At 37.9% G+C, this 18,741-nt stretch overlaps 1 protein-coding gene across 2 annotated transcripts in view; it reads left to right on the top strand.

Annotated features, from left to right (window-relative positions):
- RGS7BP (regulator of G protein signaling 7 binding protein) overlaps positions 1 to 5,437 on the top strand; it is a 122,924-nt gene extending 117,487 nt beyond the window's left edge. Inside the window, exon 5 of one of the 2 annotated variants that reach the window (XM_032629177.1) lies at positions 52 to 5,437. In XM_032629177.1, the coding sequence (XP_032485068.1) occupies positions 52 to 143 (92 nt within the window). In that variant the 3' untranslated portion in view covers positions 144 to 5,437. The remainder of the gene's footprint in view (positions 1 to 51) is intronic. The other variant, XM_032629176.1, reaches the window with a different exon arrangement.
- The last annotated feature ends 13,304 nt before the right edge of the window (positions 5,438 to 18,741 follow it).

Genomic DNA, 18,741 nt, shown 5'->3' with positions numbered 1-18,741 from the left:
CAAGTTGTTTTGTCTGTACCTCACTCATGTGTACATTCTATCCCATCACAGATGACAGCAGCCTTCTAAATCTAACTCCCTACCCCCTGGTTAGAAGACGGAAGAGAAGGTTCTTTGGGCTGTGCTGTCTCGTCTCAAGCTAGGTGATTCCTCCTGGAAACCACCACTAGGAAGACCTGAAAATATCACTGAACCCGAGGACCTCCATACAGCTGAACCACAGTTATTGGTTTTTGACTATGTTTTCTATGCTTCCTTATTACTTTTATCCACCTCCCACTGCCCTTTGAAATGATTTTACATTTGAAAGCAGCTGCTGTCAAGAAAAAAAAAAAAGATTCAAAAAGCAGGCTGTTTTTAAAAGGATTTTTAAAGCTGACATTGTGCATGTCTGCTCCAAACCACACCATGACAGATGCAAGAATTATGATTTTTAAATTATTTAAAGGTTTTTCTAAGTATTACACAGAGAAAAATTATTTCATGTATAATAGTATATCTATAGCTCTTGCTGATGTCATGTTAACAAATGATCACATACAAGAGTCTTTAAACATAGAAATCTATTTAAAACTGCAAAACTGTTCAAAATCCAACCAATATTAGGAATAATATTATAATCAAACATATACCACCTCAACCTATTGCTTTCTCTGCACTCATTTACGTTTAGTCTTCCATTCTGTCAGAATCTAAGAGCTTCAACGTAAAAATATCTTAATTTATAATGCAACAAGAACATATATGAAAAGTATTTAAATTTTGTAAATACACAATAATCCTAATAACTTCATACAATGCATATGGGCAACTAATTTCCTTTCGATCCAATGGTGTTTTTTTCAGCTTCTTGGAGAATGAAGTAATCCAGTTAGGAAATGGTGTAGTGACATATACAATTACCCTCAAATGTAAAATTGAGTATTATCATATTTTGTTCTAATTGAAATCTGAAGCATGATGTCTGCACATCAGCATAGTGTTAAATCTTATAGGGCATGCTGGAATTAGCTCAGATCATAAAAATACTTAACATTTTACATTGTTAATAAAATCTTTTTAGTTAAGCTAAGTTTGTCTCATTTTAGATGACTATGCAGATAGGACTTTTCCAACGTGTACTTGGTGTCTTGTCTTATGCTTAGAATCTTAAAAGCAGGACACATTAAGCAATACTCTATTTTAGAAAGGAGGAAGCCACACGCTTTGTTTTTCTGCTCACAGCTCTGCTGTGCTCTTCCTCCACTAAACTCGTAACATGATACAGATTTTGTTATATTTTCCCTTGCTCTTCCTTTGGCCCGTTTCCCAGACAGAGTTTCCCATGGGTTGAAAGATCAAGCCTTTGGACAGCTTTTCTTGTTTTCCATAGTCTGAAATTCCGAAAGTCAGACAAGAGGCACCAGAGTCCAGCACAATAAAAGGATGACCTATACATGGTTTATCCAAGATGCATCTTTAATCCCAACCCTATAATTTCTCAGTATTTATGTGCACAGGCGTTTATAAGTCCACCAGTATTTTGACCTGAAAAGTAAATATACTCAAGCTTTTAGCTTTAGTGAAGAGCAAGAGAGGTACAGACAAACTACTGGAATAATTATCGTATTAGGTTGAATTATATGAAACTGCTGATATTTGACTGTTTTTGACCTAAAAAATGGCAGCTTCATATAGCTCAACCTAATATCTGATGTTGTGGAAATTATCCTTGAAATTGTCTTCTAGATTTTTGATTGAAAGTGAAAGGATTAAAGAGTTGGAAGGGATCTCAAAAGGCGATGCATACCTCTATTTAGATCACACCAGCTGGTTTTTGGCCTTATTCTTGGAGTCCAGAGATGTATTCCAGTGAGTTGGCAATTGACGCATGGCTATAGGTATGAATAGCTTCATATCAAGACGTATCCTGGAAAGTTATACGAGAAAAATCACAATTTTCTAAATCAAATACTTGTAATACAGTGTGGGAATGTGCTATTTAAAAACTCCTAGGGTGACTGCTCCTTGGCAAAGCAGGTAACCACTCCCAAATTTACCTGGTCCTCAAACCCTGATTTTCATAAATCTGGTTTGATTCAAGTTTAATATCCTTTCCTGAATGCAGTTCATTTTTATCCCCTGAAGTTTAATTCACTTCAGGTCCATTGTTTTAGAAAGTATGAAGGAGCCCAATCTGGCACGCTCTCAGCTCCCATCTCTGCCCTCTCCCACCTTCAACTATACTGAACCCTTAGCTTCAATCTAGTTCCTACTAAAAAAAATACAAGCAGAGTTATTAACAGATAAGCCCAGCCTTGGTGTTCAGCACCTTCTTCTAAATGCCAGACCCAAATCACTTCTGCTTGGTTAATTTGTGCTCACTCTTGCCTTAGCCTCAGTGTGAAAGTAACACCTTCCGTGCAATTGTCCTTTGTAAAACTGAAGACTGTTAATAAATTCAGGTCTCACCTCCATGTCTGGGGAGGGCTATAGTAGCTATTCATGGAGATGGGGATTTGTCTAATTCCCTAGCTAGGCTTTCCATATCTAAGGTAAATACATTCAGCCACCTTATCTTTTCTTCATAGTGCCTGTTTCCCGGCCTTGGATCAATTTTGTAGTTCCCGTGGACACACTCCAAGATTTATAGATCTTCTTTCACTATAGCAGGTCCTAAAATTAAATTTAGCGCTCAAAGTCCCAATAACCTACCCTGGCTCAGAGCTGCAATGGGTAATTCACCATCTCCCATTAGGTATGCCAATGCATCTTGTTAGGAGCTGACCCTGCTCCCCTGTCACCTACCAAAGGACTTTCTCAGGTGTAGTTCCATGAGATAACTGTCTCAGCTTCCTGCTGGTAATTTTCTTTCAGATTAGCAATAACACTGAGCTGATCTCTAGGGATAAAGAGAGCCCATTGAACTCATTTTGTTGCATGTACGCATATTCTTGAAACAAAAAAAGAATGTAAAGTTTTTTCTGGCACACAACCACCCATTTTACCACCATATTTTTCATATCCTGTGTTGGTCTTTTTTTTTTTTTCAGATTACAGAGACAATACATGTTCTTTGTGGAAAATCTGAAAAATACCACCAAGTATAAAGAAAATAAAGATCACCTGAATCCTGCCACAATCACATTGTTTAAAACCACATTTCCAGGCTTTAAATCAGTCATTGGCTGGGCCCAAAGGCACTTTTGGATGAGGTATATGAAGAAATGCCCAGAAGGCCAAGGTGCCGCTTTAAAAAAAATCCATCCACTAATGTTTTGCACACGTCTAGGAAGAGATTCAGCACACAGTTCTGATTGTGCCATTGTTCAAGGGTACAAAGATGACTTTAAAAGTAGCACAGCCCTGATGCCTCCTCTAGTGAAAGCTCTTGGGGGAATTCTAAAATCCTGCCAGATCATTTTGTTCCTCGGTGCTCCTGCAAGTTTGGATACTTACTGTTTGGCAGTACTGCCATCTACTGGAAGCTAAAATTATACAGAGCATAAAAGCATCTAACTGATTTTAGACAGCCAACAAATGGGCCAGATTAACAACGATCCCATGTGGAATTTCAGACTCTGGAAGTCTCAAAATCGAAAGAATTAAAGATATCCATCTATAATAACTTCCCACCTACCCACACACATACCTTAGCAATGTCTACCATTTCTTTGTGTTCTAGAACATCACCAAATGCAAAATGCTCAACTTTCAGGTTACTATAGAAAGGATGAAAAATGGTCCAGGATAAACCACTAATATTAAATATAAAGTCCAGAAATAAACCCAAGAACATAGAAGAATTGAGAACATTAAAAAGATGACATTTCAAATCTGTGAGAAAATGTTGGATTATTCAGTTATATTGGGATAAATGGTTAGCCATCTGTTGAGGGATATATTAGATCTATACCTCATAACTGTCATCAAAATAAATTCTAAGTGAAGTATTTAAATTAAATATTAAAGCACATAAACAAACTGGCAGTATTGATGAATATATATGTAATTTTAATGTGTGTGTGTGGGGAAAGCCTTTCTAAGCCTGATAGCAAAGGAAGAAACCCCAAAGGAAAAGACGGGTGGATCTGACCAATTAAAAATACAAAACTCCTATAGAGTAAAACAAACAAACAAACCAGATTAAGAGAAAGCCAAATTTTAAATATATGCAACAAAGAGTACAGATGTCTAATAACATATATCAAGAGCTTAAATTCCACTACCTTTGGGAAGTTTCCATGATCTACAGCTCCTTCCCCAGCCAAGTGTTCCCATTTTATTCCTTCCCTTTCCTTATTACATTTTTTTCATTATTGCTTGTTGAATTGTCTATCTCCACTAAACTGGAAGTTCCAGATGGCAGCAACCAGGTCTATTTTGCTTATTCTTATATCCTCAGCACAATGCTAAACATGAAAGCAAATACTGAAAACATATTTATGAAATGAGTGGATAATGAATGCATGAATAAATGACATTTTATGACTCAAAAAGAATCAAACTTTCCAGTAGAAAATTGAGCCAAGCACACAAACTGGTGATGTAGCATAAATTAGAATAATGCACTAATAATATGAAAATATTTGAACATACTAGTAATCAAAAATGCAAATTATTATGATATACTCTTTTCCATGTATCAGAAAGGCAAGAGTATAAAGAATGAATGTTTCCAGGGACAGTAAGGAAGTCTGGAAGTGCACATCCTCTTACAGAGCCAACAAGTAGGTAAATTGATTCCACTTTCTGGAAAATAATTTGGCAATATAGTTTTCACCTCTACCAAGTAATTCCACTGTAGGGAAATTCTCCTCAAAAAGATCAGAGAAAAATGAGCTAAGATATATTCATTCGTTATTCAAAAAAAATATGCAAGAAAGAATGCTTATTTGGAAGAATGAGGAAAAAATGTAAATAAACCCACAGTATACGGTTGGTTAAATATGGTATATCCTTTCAGTGTAATACTGTGCACTAATTAAGAATAAGCAACATATGTATATTTATTGAAATGAACTATATTGATAAATGAAAAAAGCTACAGAAAAATATCTACAGTATCATCCCATATTTAACATATACATATATATGTGCGCATTAAAGAGTCTGAAAAGATATTTGCTAAAATGTTAACAGCATTTATCTCTGGGAGGTGAGATTTGGAGCAATTATATATATATATTTTTTGCATATCTGTAATTTCTGGTTTTTCCACAATGAGCATGTAGTACATGTATAATTTTTTTCAGGGAATAAATAACAATGTTCACAATATATATTAAATGAAAAACATGTTATAAAACAGTATGTATAGTATGACAGAATATTTGTAAAAAAGAAAAATATATATAAATATTCTATGTATGTATATATATGCATAAGAAAGCTAGAAGGACATACACTAAAATGTTAATAGTAGTTATTTATGGGTAGTGGGATTATGGGTGATTATTTTTTCTTTTTGCTTCTCTGTGTTTTCTAATTTTTCTACAATGAATATGTATTACTTGTGTAATAAAAACTAATAATAAAAGTTTAAAAAAAAAGAATGAAAAAGTGAAAGAGACATTGTGATTCACCATTTGCCCAGATCCTACGCACCCCCTCACCCCACCCCCTTGACATATTCGTTGTCATCAAAATGATGGCAGTGGAGATATGGAGAGGAAACACCAGGGCACCGTAACTTTTGAAGAGAGAAGATGCAAAACAGACAGACAAAGGGGGGGCTGGGGAGAGGAAAGAGAGAAGAAGAAAGGAAGCAAAGAAGGGAGGGATAGAGGGAGGGAAGAAAGAATTAAGTGAAAGTGAAGTCAGTGGAGGAAGGATTAAAACAGGCTTTGGAAACTTTCACTAACAATAGCAATATGTCTGAATTGGACTCCGTTTTCCTGATAGTTACGACATAAAAAAAACTCCAACAATGTTGAGTTAAATAATTTTATTTTCTGATAAAAGGAGATGGTACACACATCTGGAGAGACATCTAGGAATTAAATTCTGACAGGAATATATCCCAAGAAGTTTTTCAAAATGCAAACTATTGAGTCCAGCTAGCTGTCAAGGATTACGCGGTATAGTCTGGAGTTACACAGAATTTTGTCTGAATCTCAGATGGGCTGCAACAAAGTACACAGCTATGGCTAGCAGTTCCATAATCTGTTCTCTCCTTTTTACCTTTAGTAACAGAGATCCCAAATTTCAGGGAGACACTGGCCCCACCTAAAGTAAATACTCCATTTCCCAGGCTTCCTTGGTTGTGGGTGTGGCGATATAACTGAATTTTGGCCAATAGCTTATGAGTGAAATTGCACAATTTCCAGGTAACATCCCAAAAATAAGGGGCATGCACTTCCTTCCCTTCCCACTAGGCTGCTAGGAGAACATGAGGGTGGAAGCTGAAACAACTGTCTTGGACCCAGAGTCAGACACCACACAAAGATGACAGAAGAGCCTTAGCAGAGATTACTATCTCATACTGCTATCTGCTTAACTGATTAATTAATAACTTCTATCTCATTTAAGGCATTAATAACGTGAATCTTTGTATAGAAGAACTTATTCACTAAATTAGTCAACTTCTGTAAGCCTCAGTTTCCTGAGAGTAAAATAGAAACAATATATCAATATCACAAAAGGTTCAACCAAATGACTGTCCAATTACTTGCTTAGAATCAGAGCTCTTTTATGAGAAAAATCAAATGAATCAAACACTGCATGATACTGTGTTGCAGAACAGCAGACAAAGGGAAATCTTTGAAATAAACAGTGATTTTAAATCAAATGGTCAATTGATTTCCATTTGCAAAAAAGAATTAAACTTCACCCTTGCCTCATTCCAAGTTGATTGTTGATCTAAAAATAAAAGGTAATACAATAAAGCTTCCAGAAGGTAATACAGGAGAATATCTTCATACCCACAGAGTTGTGAAATAGCTCCTAACAGAACACAAAACATGTACAGAAAACCGTTTAACATTATCTGCTATCATAGAACATACATGTACACTGTGATCCAATAGTTTCACTCCTAGGTGGAGACTTAGAAATATATGTGTGTGAATTCAAAGACAGTTAAAAGAATATCCATAGTGGCATTACCTGTAATAGGAAAAACCCATAAACAATTCAGCAAAAGAATCCATGAACAAAAGAATGAAAAAGTAAATTGTATAATACTATACAGCAATAGAAATAAATGAACTCCATTACAGCTACATACAACCAGATGAAAAAATAAAACTATTGCAGTACTGAATGAACACATCTAGGTGTAAAAGTGCCTGCTGCCATTAGCAGCCAACATTCACAGTAGCTGAGCGATGGATGCCGTGGCTGAGTAAAACAAACGTGGGCAGCACCACAGCATCTACTACAGTTCACCCCCAGCACTGTTCCGATCCACTTGCTTCTCACATTGATCTACTCCATCCAGGCATAGCTTCTTCTGGACTCTGTTATCGTAACTCACACACACAAAAAGAGAGACAAAGCACAGCCCCTGCTATGCAGTTGGTCCCAAGATTATATATAGCTGACATTCATCCTCTCTCTTCTCTACTACCCATTCTAGATTCCCTTCATCCTAGTCTGGCACTGCTGAGTTGCCTGGTATTACGACCCAGACCCTCCCTCCTAGTGGTCTGAGACCCTGCTTACCATGCCTTTCAGTAGAGTATGGTTGCTGTATTTGCCCATTTACAGTGAAACCCGAAAAACCCATAAGCATACCAAGAGGTACCCAGTCACCTAAGTGCCAAACATATTCGTCTGTGCCCTCATTATGTTGCAGCAGCCCTCCTTCCTCAGGATGATCAGGGCCAATAACCTCTGTCAGTGTAGTAACTCTTTTATTTGTCTTATAGTTTTCTGGCATGAGGAGCCTAAAGTGACCAGGTAGCAGTGGTAGCTTAAAGTTTAGTGGGACTCTGCTCTGTGACCCTCTAGACACACAGATTCTAGACCCCCCAGATAGGAAGCACAAATTCCTCAGTAGATCACTGGGGCCACTCCTACTTACACCCCTTGATTTTTGGACCCATATATTCTATGTATTAGTGACTCAGAACCAAATAGTGACCCTTGAGTTAAGGAATATAGTGCATCCTGAGTATGGTGCGCCCACTGCCGCAAGGAGTCCTCTCCTTGAAGAGGCTGTGCCTCTTCATCCCACTCTGTTGGGATGGCAGCTCCTGGTTGGTGGAGTATGTGCAGGAACAGTGGATCCTGGTCATGTCACTGATGCACCCCTTTGCTATTAAATGGGGCCTTTGGTCTGAGGTAATGTTATACAGGATCCCATAGGGGTGGATCAGACACTCTGTGAGTCCATGGGTACTGGTGCTGGCTGCAGCCCTGCAGATGGTGATGGCAGACCCGCATCCAGAAACCAGGTTAGTCCCGGTCAGGCTGATCTAGTCAACTTGTCACCAAGTGGCAGGTTGTTCTCCCCAAGAATGCTATTGTATCAAGGACACAGGGTCAGTCTCTGTTGCCAACAGGACATACAACAACGGCTGTAAGTAAACTAGTGTTGGTGAGAAAAGCCTGTATTAGTTTCTTACTGCTGTAACAAATTACCACAAACTTAGTGGTAACAACACAAATTTATCACTTACAATTCTGGAGGTCCAAAATCAGTTTCACTGGTCTAAAGTCAAGGGGTCAGCAGGCCTGCGTTCCTTCCGGAGGCACTAAGGGAGAATCTATTTCCTTTCCTTTTCGAGCTTCTAGAGGCCTCGGGCATTCCTTGCTCGTGGCCCCTTTTTCCATGTTCAAGCCGACAGTGTAACGTCTTCAGTTCTCTCTGTCTCTGTCTCTGACAGAGACATCATCATCACATATCCTCCCTCGACTCATTCTTCTGGCTCCCTCTTATAGGGAACCTTGTTGTTACATTAGGCTCACCCAGATAACCCAGGATAATTTTTCCATCTAAGATCCTTTTAACATAATCAGATCTGCAAATTCCCTTTTGCCAAGAAAAGTAACATATCTATAGGTTCCAGGGATTAGGAAGTGAACATTTTTGGGGAGCTGCTATTCTGTCTACCACAAAACCAGTGCTGTTGGACCCATTCACAGCCTCCATTTCTTCCAGGAGCTGCTTTTTGAATAGTGTATCTTTCTCTGCTGCAGATAGCATGGCCTTGCTCTAGAACCCTAAGTGTCCATGTCATTACTCTCTTATTGGAGTATGCCAGAGTCTTCCTACCACCCTTTTATACCCAGATATTTGTAGCACCATCACCTCTGCCAGATGATATGGCCTAAGTGACAGGGCTGCTTGTACTGAACTCGCTTAAAACCCGCTGCAGGGCCCCTCCCTGCTCTGGAACCCACTTAAAACTAGAACTCTTAACATACCCCGATAAATGGGTCAGAGGTCTACCACCAGGCGTGAAATATGCCGCCTCCAAAGTTTGACAAGGCCAACCAAGCCTCACATTTCTTTCTCAGTGGTAGGAGATGCACGAGACAATAACTTGTCACTTGGGTTGGGATATGCCAGCATCCCCCAGACCACTGGACTCCTAAAAAGTCACTGATGTGCAGGCCTCTTAATCTTTGAAGGCTTATCCCCCATCCTCTGGAGTTTGTGTGATTTACTTACCAAGGCATTCAGAGTACTCAGCACTTTGTGCTCACTAAGTCCAGGTAACATGATGGCATCAACTTAGTGGACAGATATGATGTTCTCTAGAAAGAATGCTCAGATCAATGTGGTGAGGCCTTCTAGGGATAGAGAAGTTTCAAAAAACCATCTGAGGACATGGATTTATGCTAAACCCCAGGTACCCAACCACTCAATGATTAAAGTAAATATTATAAAATGAGAATATATAGTGCTATAGATGAGGGAGGTCTACTAGAGGTAGAGAAGGCTGATTCTAAAAGGTCATCTGAGGACATGGAATTGGACTATACCCCAGGTTCACAGCTGCTAAGTAATAATATTACATAGTGAATGATAGAGTTCTATTGTCTATGTTCTCATTGTTAGATAAAAACCCATAACAATATGGCTTAATTTATAGTAGTACATATGCACTTAATGGTTGATTAAACTCAGCCTGGGCTTTTAGGGATTTCCTCTCCACCTGCCCCAAGAAAAATCTCTACTGGGGACCCTGAAGGATAGTTAATTTGCTGTAGGGAAGATAAAAGTAGTAACTTTCACTGGGGACCCACAGCATCTCTAGAATCTTGGTCCTCTTCAGACTTCTTGTACCTTTTTTTTTTTTTTTTTTTCAGTACGCGGGCCTCTCACTGTTGTGGCCTCTCCCGTTGCCCAGCACAGGCACCAGACGTGCAGGCTCAGCGGCCATGGCTCACGGGCCCAGCCGCTCTGCGGCATGTGGGATCTTCCCGGACTGGGGCACGAACCCGTGTCCCGTGCATCGGCAGGCGGACTCTCAACCACTGCACCACCAGGGAAGCCCAGAGTTCTTGTACCTTTTCCACAGTCCTAGTTGCTATTTCTCCCATGCCAGGGATACCACATGAGGCAGTGCAACCCCTCCTACCTATATCCTGTCCAAATTCACAAGAGGTGAAGGTCTTAGCAATTGCACTTCTACAACATCCCAGGGCACAGCTGTTCCACCTACCATCAGGGCTAGGAACATCACGGCCCTCTGTCTGGTAGTAATCCTATCCTTAGAGTCAGCTTCCTAGGACCACTTCTAGTACCCAATGTCTTAGGGTAGGTTTCATAGAAATAGATCCTAAAATAAGAATTTGTGCACATGTGATTATTGGTGGGGGGATGGGATATCCCAGCATCCCCCTCAACCACTGGACTCCTAAAGCATTTGAAGAAATGTTCTTTGGGAAAAACCTGGGAGGGAGAGAAGGAAGCAGGATAGGAAAGAAGAAAGAGTTGAGTAAGAATGTTGTCTCAGGTAAAATCTAGGCTGTCGGGGGTGGGAGAGAGGGTCTGGAGCTTGAACTGCATTGCCTAGTGGCAAGGAGTTCAGCTTCTTATCCTAGTCGTCATCAGTCACTGGTGTGGGCCACCTGGCAAGGGGACTGTGCAGAGTAACCCCTGGAGAAAGGTGGCTCATCAGCTGAGGGCAGCTCTCTAGGAACCATCAGCAGCCACTGGAGGAAAGTGCATGGCCCAGGAAAGGAGATCTGGGCAAGGTACCCACACCATCTCCTATGGTTGCCTTTCACTGGGCTCTTACATGATCATCCTATTTAAAATAGGAGGTCAGGAACTGCACAGCTTCCTTCCTTGATTTATTATCCTCCAGAGAGCTTACCAACTTCTAACACTTACTTATGTTTACTCATATCTCCCTTGACTAAAATGTAAGCTCCATGAGGGCAGGGTTTACTGTCTGGTTTTGATCACTATGTGACAAGAGAGTGTCTGGCACATAGCCATCCCTGAATAACTATTTTGAATGAATAGCTTGTTAATATTACTGTTTCATCATCTGATGTCAAACAAATGCATATCTTTTCAATTAAAAAAACAATCAGTTCTCCACCCTGGGCTTTTCTTAGAGAATTTTACTCTCTAATTGGCAATTACCATTTTCCCATCAATAGTGAGGTTGAAATTGACCAAGAGATTTAACTATGTGTTTTTCCAAGTTCTTTAGGGTGTTGTCATCAGTATATGTTAGAAGAAAAAATTCAAAGCCATAAATTAATATAGATGTCAAAAATAGCATTATTAAGTTACGAGTTTACATTGCCTGAGCCTCGACTGTTAGTTACCTTCTGACTTCTGCAAGAGAAACTTTTATATGAAAAAAAAATTCCACAAAACCCTGCAGGGTGAAAGTCTCCATTATATTACTCAGTGTAGGAAACTTGACTTGGTGGAGAGTGCTCTGAGTTTGGCTTCACAGCATATGGTTTGTTTGTTTGTTTGTTTGTGGTACGCGGGCCTCTCACTGTTGTGGCCTCTCTCGTTGCGGAGCACAGGCTCCAGATGTGCAGGCTCAGTGGCCATGGCTCACGGGCCCAGCCGCTCTGCGGCATGTGGGATCTTCCTGGACCTGGGTACGAACCTGCGTCCCCTGCATCGGCAGGCGGACTCTCAACCACTGCGCCACCAGGGAAGCCCCAGCATATGGTTTTTATTCTAGCTCTTGCATGACTGCAGAAGTTTACTTACTTCTCATTCTATGTGATCCCAAGTCACTGTGTTTCAGTCACCTCATCTGTAAGGTGGAATGATGTGCCTAAGAAAAAGCCATCACAAACCCATCTACTGCACTAAGTATCTGACAGGGAAGAGAGAAAAAAGAATTAACTACATCATGCAGAAAAGCTTTCTCATAAAGGATTTGTTCCAATCTAAATCCATGTTTAAAAATCCCCTCTACTCTCTTATTAAAACTCCATCTCCGGACACAGTGCACTGTTTATTTCTGAGGGCTCTATTTTATCTCTTATCTGTATCAGAATTTATTCTACATATGGATAAAGAGAGGCATCTTCACCCCAAGTTAGGAGTAGAGTGGGGTCAGCATTCACATTGCCCCAAATGTTCAGAACCCCAACTATGGCACCTGATCTGGGCTTGTCCCTTTCACCTCCACCAGCAGCCCTCTGTACTTACAGAGGGCTTCCCCACTTCCCCTCCCTCAGTTCAGAAATTACTTCTGTATTCTATTTTCTCACAGATTTAAAAGGGATTTCTGCACACTCATGAGTTTCTAGAACATTGGTGCAATTGCCTACTTCTCCAAATTTTGATCCATATGAAACGTTACTTTTGCTACATATTGCTATGGTGAGTCTGTCACTGAGCTGAGAAGATTGTATGACTTGTTATAGAGCAGGAGCCACCTTCAGATAAAAGGTAAGAGTCTTAGAAAACAAACTGGAAGATCGTGTGCTTACTGAACATCGAGTAGTTTTACTTCATGAATATATAACAGAGTATTGTTACGGCAGTGAACAGTTCTACTAAAAACTGGCACAATGATAAAGGGCCATGAGGTGAATAGTTCAAAAACTATTATGCCACAAAATTCTAATGTTAGAAACTGTGCTGTGTTCCTGACACATTTACCCTGGAATGAAGCCATTAGTCAACAACTACCACTCACAGCCAGCTTCAACTACTCATTGTTAGCCATGAATAGACAATCAAGGCTCAATGGACATTGAGAATAGTTTACAACTTAAAAGAGAAAGACTATCATCAAACGAACAAACAAATTAGAAACACTGACACTGGAGAAAACAGAAATAATTCTAATTATACTCAAAGGAATTTGAAAAGATGTTACATCCCCATCAAACAAGTACAGGATACTCTGAAAAAGGAATAATTAGAGACTAAAAAGGAGCTAATGAAAATTCAAATCAATTGCTAAAATAAAAATTCAAAAAAGTTATTTAAGAAAGCACTACCAAATCAAATACAATATATAAAAAAGATAATACAGCTGGACCAAGGGGAGATTCACCCAGGAATACATGACTGGTTCAATTTTTAAGAATCAATCAATGTTATTCCCCATATTAAAAAACCAAAGAAGAAAAATCATGTGATAATCTCAATAGATGGCGGAGGGGGGGGAAGCATGTAATAAAATTCACCATCCATTCATGATTTTTAAAAAAACAACTCTTAGCAAACTATGAATTAAGAGAAATTTCCACAAAAGGATAAGGGGGTATATACCAAAACAAACAAACAAACAAACAAACTACAGTTAACATTATACTTAATGACAAAAGACTGAATGCTTTCTCTCTGAGAAGAAGAAAGAGATAAAAATATTTACTCTTACCAAAATTGAACTGAAGCTGTAAGACAGAAAATAACAAATGTTGGCTAGGATGTGAGAAATTGGAACACTAGCACATTGCTGGTGGGAATGTAAAATGGTACAGCTGTTTTAGAAAACAGTATGGCTGTTGCTCAAAAGGTTACACATAGTGTTACCATATGACCCAGAAATTTCACTCTTAAGTATACATCCAACAGAAAATAAATGTCCACACAAAAATCTGTAAACAAATATTCATAGCAGCATTATCCATAATAGCCAAAATGTATTAAAAAAGTCAATCAACTGATGAATGGATAAATAAAATGTGATATAGTCACATCATGAAATATTATTTGGCAGTAAAACAAAATGAAGTACTGATACATACTACAATATACATAAAATTTGAAAACATTATGCTAAGTGAAGAACCTAGTCACAAAAGACCACATATTGTATGATTTCATTTATGTGAAAAGTCCAGAATAGGTAAATCTATAAAGACAGAGAAGAGATTGCTGGTTGCCTAAAGCTAGCAGGTTGGAGGGGAAATGGCAAGTGGCTGCTGATGGGTAGGGGGTTTCTTTCGAGAGTGACAAAAAAGTTCTAAAATTGACTATGGTGATGATAACTGCACAACTTTGTGAATACACTAAAAGCCATTGAATTCTATACTTTAAATGGATAAATTGTATGGTATGTGAATTATATCTCAATAAAGGTCGTATTTTTTTCAAATGTACTGGTGGTCCCAGTCAGTGAAGCAAAGTAGGAAAGGAAATTGAAGGCATACAGATTGAAAAGGAAGAAATAAAATGCCTCTATTTACAAATGACATGGTTGTTTATGTAGAAAATTGCAGAGAATCTACAAAAAGTTACTAGATCTAATAAATGAGTTTAGCTAGGTCATGGGATACAAGGTCAATATTTTTTTTTAAATCAAGCATATTTTTATACATTAGCAATGAACAATTGGAAATTGAAATTTTGAAAAGTATCATTTGAAATAACATCAAAACTATGAAACACTTAGGTGTAAATCTTACAAAATATGTATAGTATCTGTATATTGAAAAATACAAAAACTGATTAAAGAAATCAAAGATGATCTAAATAAATGGAGTAATATGCTATGTTTATAGATTGGGAGATTTAATATTATTAAAAGATCAATTCTCCCCAAACTGATTTATAGATTAAATGTAATTCAAATCAAAATCCCAGCAGAATTTTTTGTATAAATTAACTTGATTCTAATTTATTTGGAAAAGCATAGAAACTAGAATTGCCAAAATAATTTTGAAAAAGAAAAATAAAATTGGAGAACCACACTAACTGATTAAAGACTTAATATACAGGTAAAGTAATAAAGACAGGGTAGTACTGGCAAAAGGACAGACACATAGATCAATGGAACAGAGTAGAGAATCCAGGATACACACACACACACACACACACACACACACACACACACACACAAAGTCACCTGATTTTCAGCAAAGAAGCCAAGTCAATTCAATGGAGAAGAAATAGTCCTTTCAACAATTGGTGCTGGAACAATTGGCCATCCATATGCAAAAAATGACCCATATCTTGCATTATACTCAAAAATTAATTCAAAATTTAACCCAAATGTAAAATCTAAAACCATAAAATCTTCTAGAAAAAAAAATAGGAGAAAATATTTGTGACTTGGGTTAGGCAAAGACTTCTTAGATATTACACAAACCATAGAAGAAACATTGATATATTGGAATTCATCAAAATTTAAAACTTCTGCTCTTTGTAAGACTCTGTTAAACAAATAAAAAACCAAACCACAGACTGGGAGAAAGTTTTTGTAAGATACACATCTGATGAAAGGTTGATATCCAGAATGTATTAAAAAACTCTTGAAATTCAATTTAAAAAAAAAGAAAACCAAACAACCCATTTTAAAAAAATAAGCAAAAAACTGATGAAATATTTCATCCAAGAAGATATACAGATGGCTAATAAACATACACAAAGTAATGCTCAGTCATTGAGAAAATGCAAAATAAAACCACAATGTGATCACACTGTATACCTATTAGATGGGGAGTGGGGTAGTAGAGAAAAACAATCATGTCAATACAAAGTGCTTCTAAGGATGTGGAACATCTGGAACTCTATGCATTGCTGATGGGAATGCAAAATGGTACCTCCATTTTGGAGAATAGTATGACATTTTTCTTATCAAGTTAAATCATACACTTACCATCCCATTAACCCTATTCTGAAGTATTTACCCAAGTGAAAACATGTTCACTCAAAAACTTATCTATGTGAATGCTTATAATGGCTCTGATCTATAAAGCCAAAAACTGGAAACAACTAAATGTCCATTGTACACCTAATACTAATACAATGTTATATGTCAATTACATCTCAAAAAAATGAGAAGTAAAAATGAATGGTACGTACAACAATGTGGATAAATCTCAAATGCATTATGCTAAGTGAAAGAAGTCAGATTCAAATGGATACTCAATGCTTCTATTCCTATGACATTCTGGAGAAGGCAAAAGTATAGGGACAAAAAAGGGATCAGTAGTCTCTGGGTGCTGGAGGAAAAAGGAGGCAATTGATTTATGCAAGAGCATCAGGAGACTTTGAGGGTAAGTGAAATGTTCTACATCTTGGTTGCGGTGGTTACCTGACTATGTATGTTTTGTCGAAATTCAGAAATACTCACCAAAAATAACAGTGTATTTTACTGTATTATATTATACCTACTATACATAACTTTAGAAAATCTGCTAAAGTGTCACTCATTTCTTTGCTGAATTTACCTCAATCTGGGGATCTAGCTCTCAGTCTTGCAAATTTGAGAACTGATTGTCAGCAAAGTTTTAAGAGAATCATATTAACACATTAAGAATCACATTAAGTTCACAAGAATTGATACAGAAAGCCAGTTGATTTATTTGTAATGAGAAATGCAATTGCTAATGCTAATAGATAATGTAGGTTTTCTGGTCAAGATGTCCTCTTCCTGTAATCATACTTCATGGGAAACCAAATTATAATCAGATAGTTGTGCTGTGAGCACAGAGTCAGAATAAGGAATGTTAGTTGTAACTTGAATACCTGATCTACCCACCTCCAGATAAAGGACTATTTCTGCCACCAGGACTAGGTTCAGAATGAGACATCCTTTCCCCATGACAGGCATGGCTGGGCTCTGCCACCACTTGGTTTTTCACTTCTGTGACTCTCATTTTCTTAATCATAGAAGAATGATCAACCTCAACTCCGACTATAACTTCTCCTTCATAAGTGGTAATACCTCCAATTGAGTCATAATTGAGACTGGCAGACCTGGGAATAATTCTGCCTCTTTAAAGGGACATTGCATCTTTGTGTTGTAATTTATAATGAGCTAATGTCAGTTTAATTCTTAGAGGGCAACTTCATTCCCAAGTTCTTAGGGGAATTTTCCTTGTCATTTCCTTGTACTATCTAAAAAGTGATAATGGTTTAATAGGCAACCATGCCCTAAATTACTTTACAGAACAGAATCTTGAAGACAACTTGTCAGAACACACAAAAGTGACCCCCTAAGAGAAGCAGCACGTTATGGTAGAGAGCACTGAGCTACAGGTCAAAAGTTTAAAAAAAATAAATTAGAATTCTCTAACACCATACATAAAAATAAACTCAAAATGGATTAAAGACCTAAATGTAATACTGGATACTATTAAACTCTTGGAGGAAAAAATAGGCAGAACACTCTTTGACATAAATCACAGCAATATTTTTTTGGACCCATCTCCTACCGTAGTGGAAATAAAAGCAAAAATAAACAAATGGGACCTAGTTAAACTCAAAAGCTTTTGCACAGCAAAGGAAGCCATACACACACACACACACACACACACACACACACAAAAAAAAAAACCACCTACGGAATGGGAGAAAATATTTGCAAATGATGCAACCAACAAGGGATTAATTTCCAAAATATACAAACAGCTCATATAGCTCAATATCAAATAAACAATCAATCAAAAAATGGGCAGAAGGCCTAAATAGACATTTCTCCAAAGAAGACATACAGATGGGCAACAGGCACATGAAAAGATGCTCAATATCGCTAATTATTACAGAAATGCAAATCAAAACTAGAGTGAGGTATCACCTCACACCAATCATAATGGCCATCATCAAAAAGTCTACAAATAATAAATGTTGGAGAGGGTGTGGAGAAAAGGGAACCCTCCTACACTGTTGGTGGGAATGTAAATTAGTGCAGCCACCATGGAGAACAGTATGGAGGTTCCTTAAAAAACTAGAGTTACCATGTGATCCAGCAATACCACTCTTGGGGATATATCTGGAGAAAACCATAATTTGAAAAGACACATGCACCCCAATGTTCATAGCAGCACTATTTACAATAGCCAACATATGGAACCAACCTAAGTGACCACTGACAGATAAATGGATAAAGATGTGGTATATTTATGCAATGGAATGTCACTCAGCCATAAACAATGAAATAATGCCATTTGCAGCAACATGGATGGACCTGGAGATTATCATACTAAGTGAAGTGAGTCAGAGAAAGACAAATATCATACGACATCCCTTATATGCAAAATCTTAAAAAATGATACAAATGAACTTATTTACAAAACAGAAACAGACTCACAGATTTAGAGAACAAACTTATGGTTAGGGGGTGGGAGGGGAGGGATAGATTGGGAATTTGGGATTGACATGTACACACTGCCATATTTAAAATAGATAAGCAACAAGGACCTACTGTATAGCACAGGGAACTCTGCTCAATATTCCGTGATAACCTAAATGGGAAAAGAATTTGAAAAAGAATAGATACATGTAAATGTAGAACTGAATCACTTTGTTGTACACCTGAAACTAACACAATATTGTTAACCAACTATATCCAATATAAAATTTTTAAAAAGTTCTGGGTTTCAACCCCAGCTTCACCTGCTGTGTAGCACCAAGTCACTGGGCTC

Source organism: Phocoena sinus, chromosome 3, assembly GCF_008692025.1.
Source record: "Phocoena sinus isolate mPhoSin1 chromosome 3, mPhoSin1.pri, whole genome shotgun sequence".
NCBI lineage: Eukaryota > Metazoa > Chordata > Mammalia > Artiodactyla > Phocoenidae > Phocoena > Phocoena sinus.
This window is presented reverse-complemented; position numbering and strand designations above follow the sequence as displayed.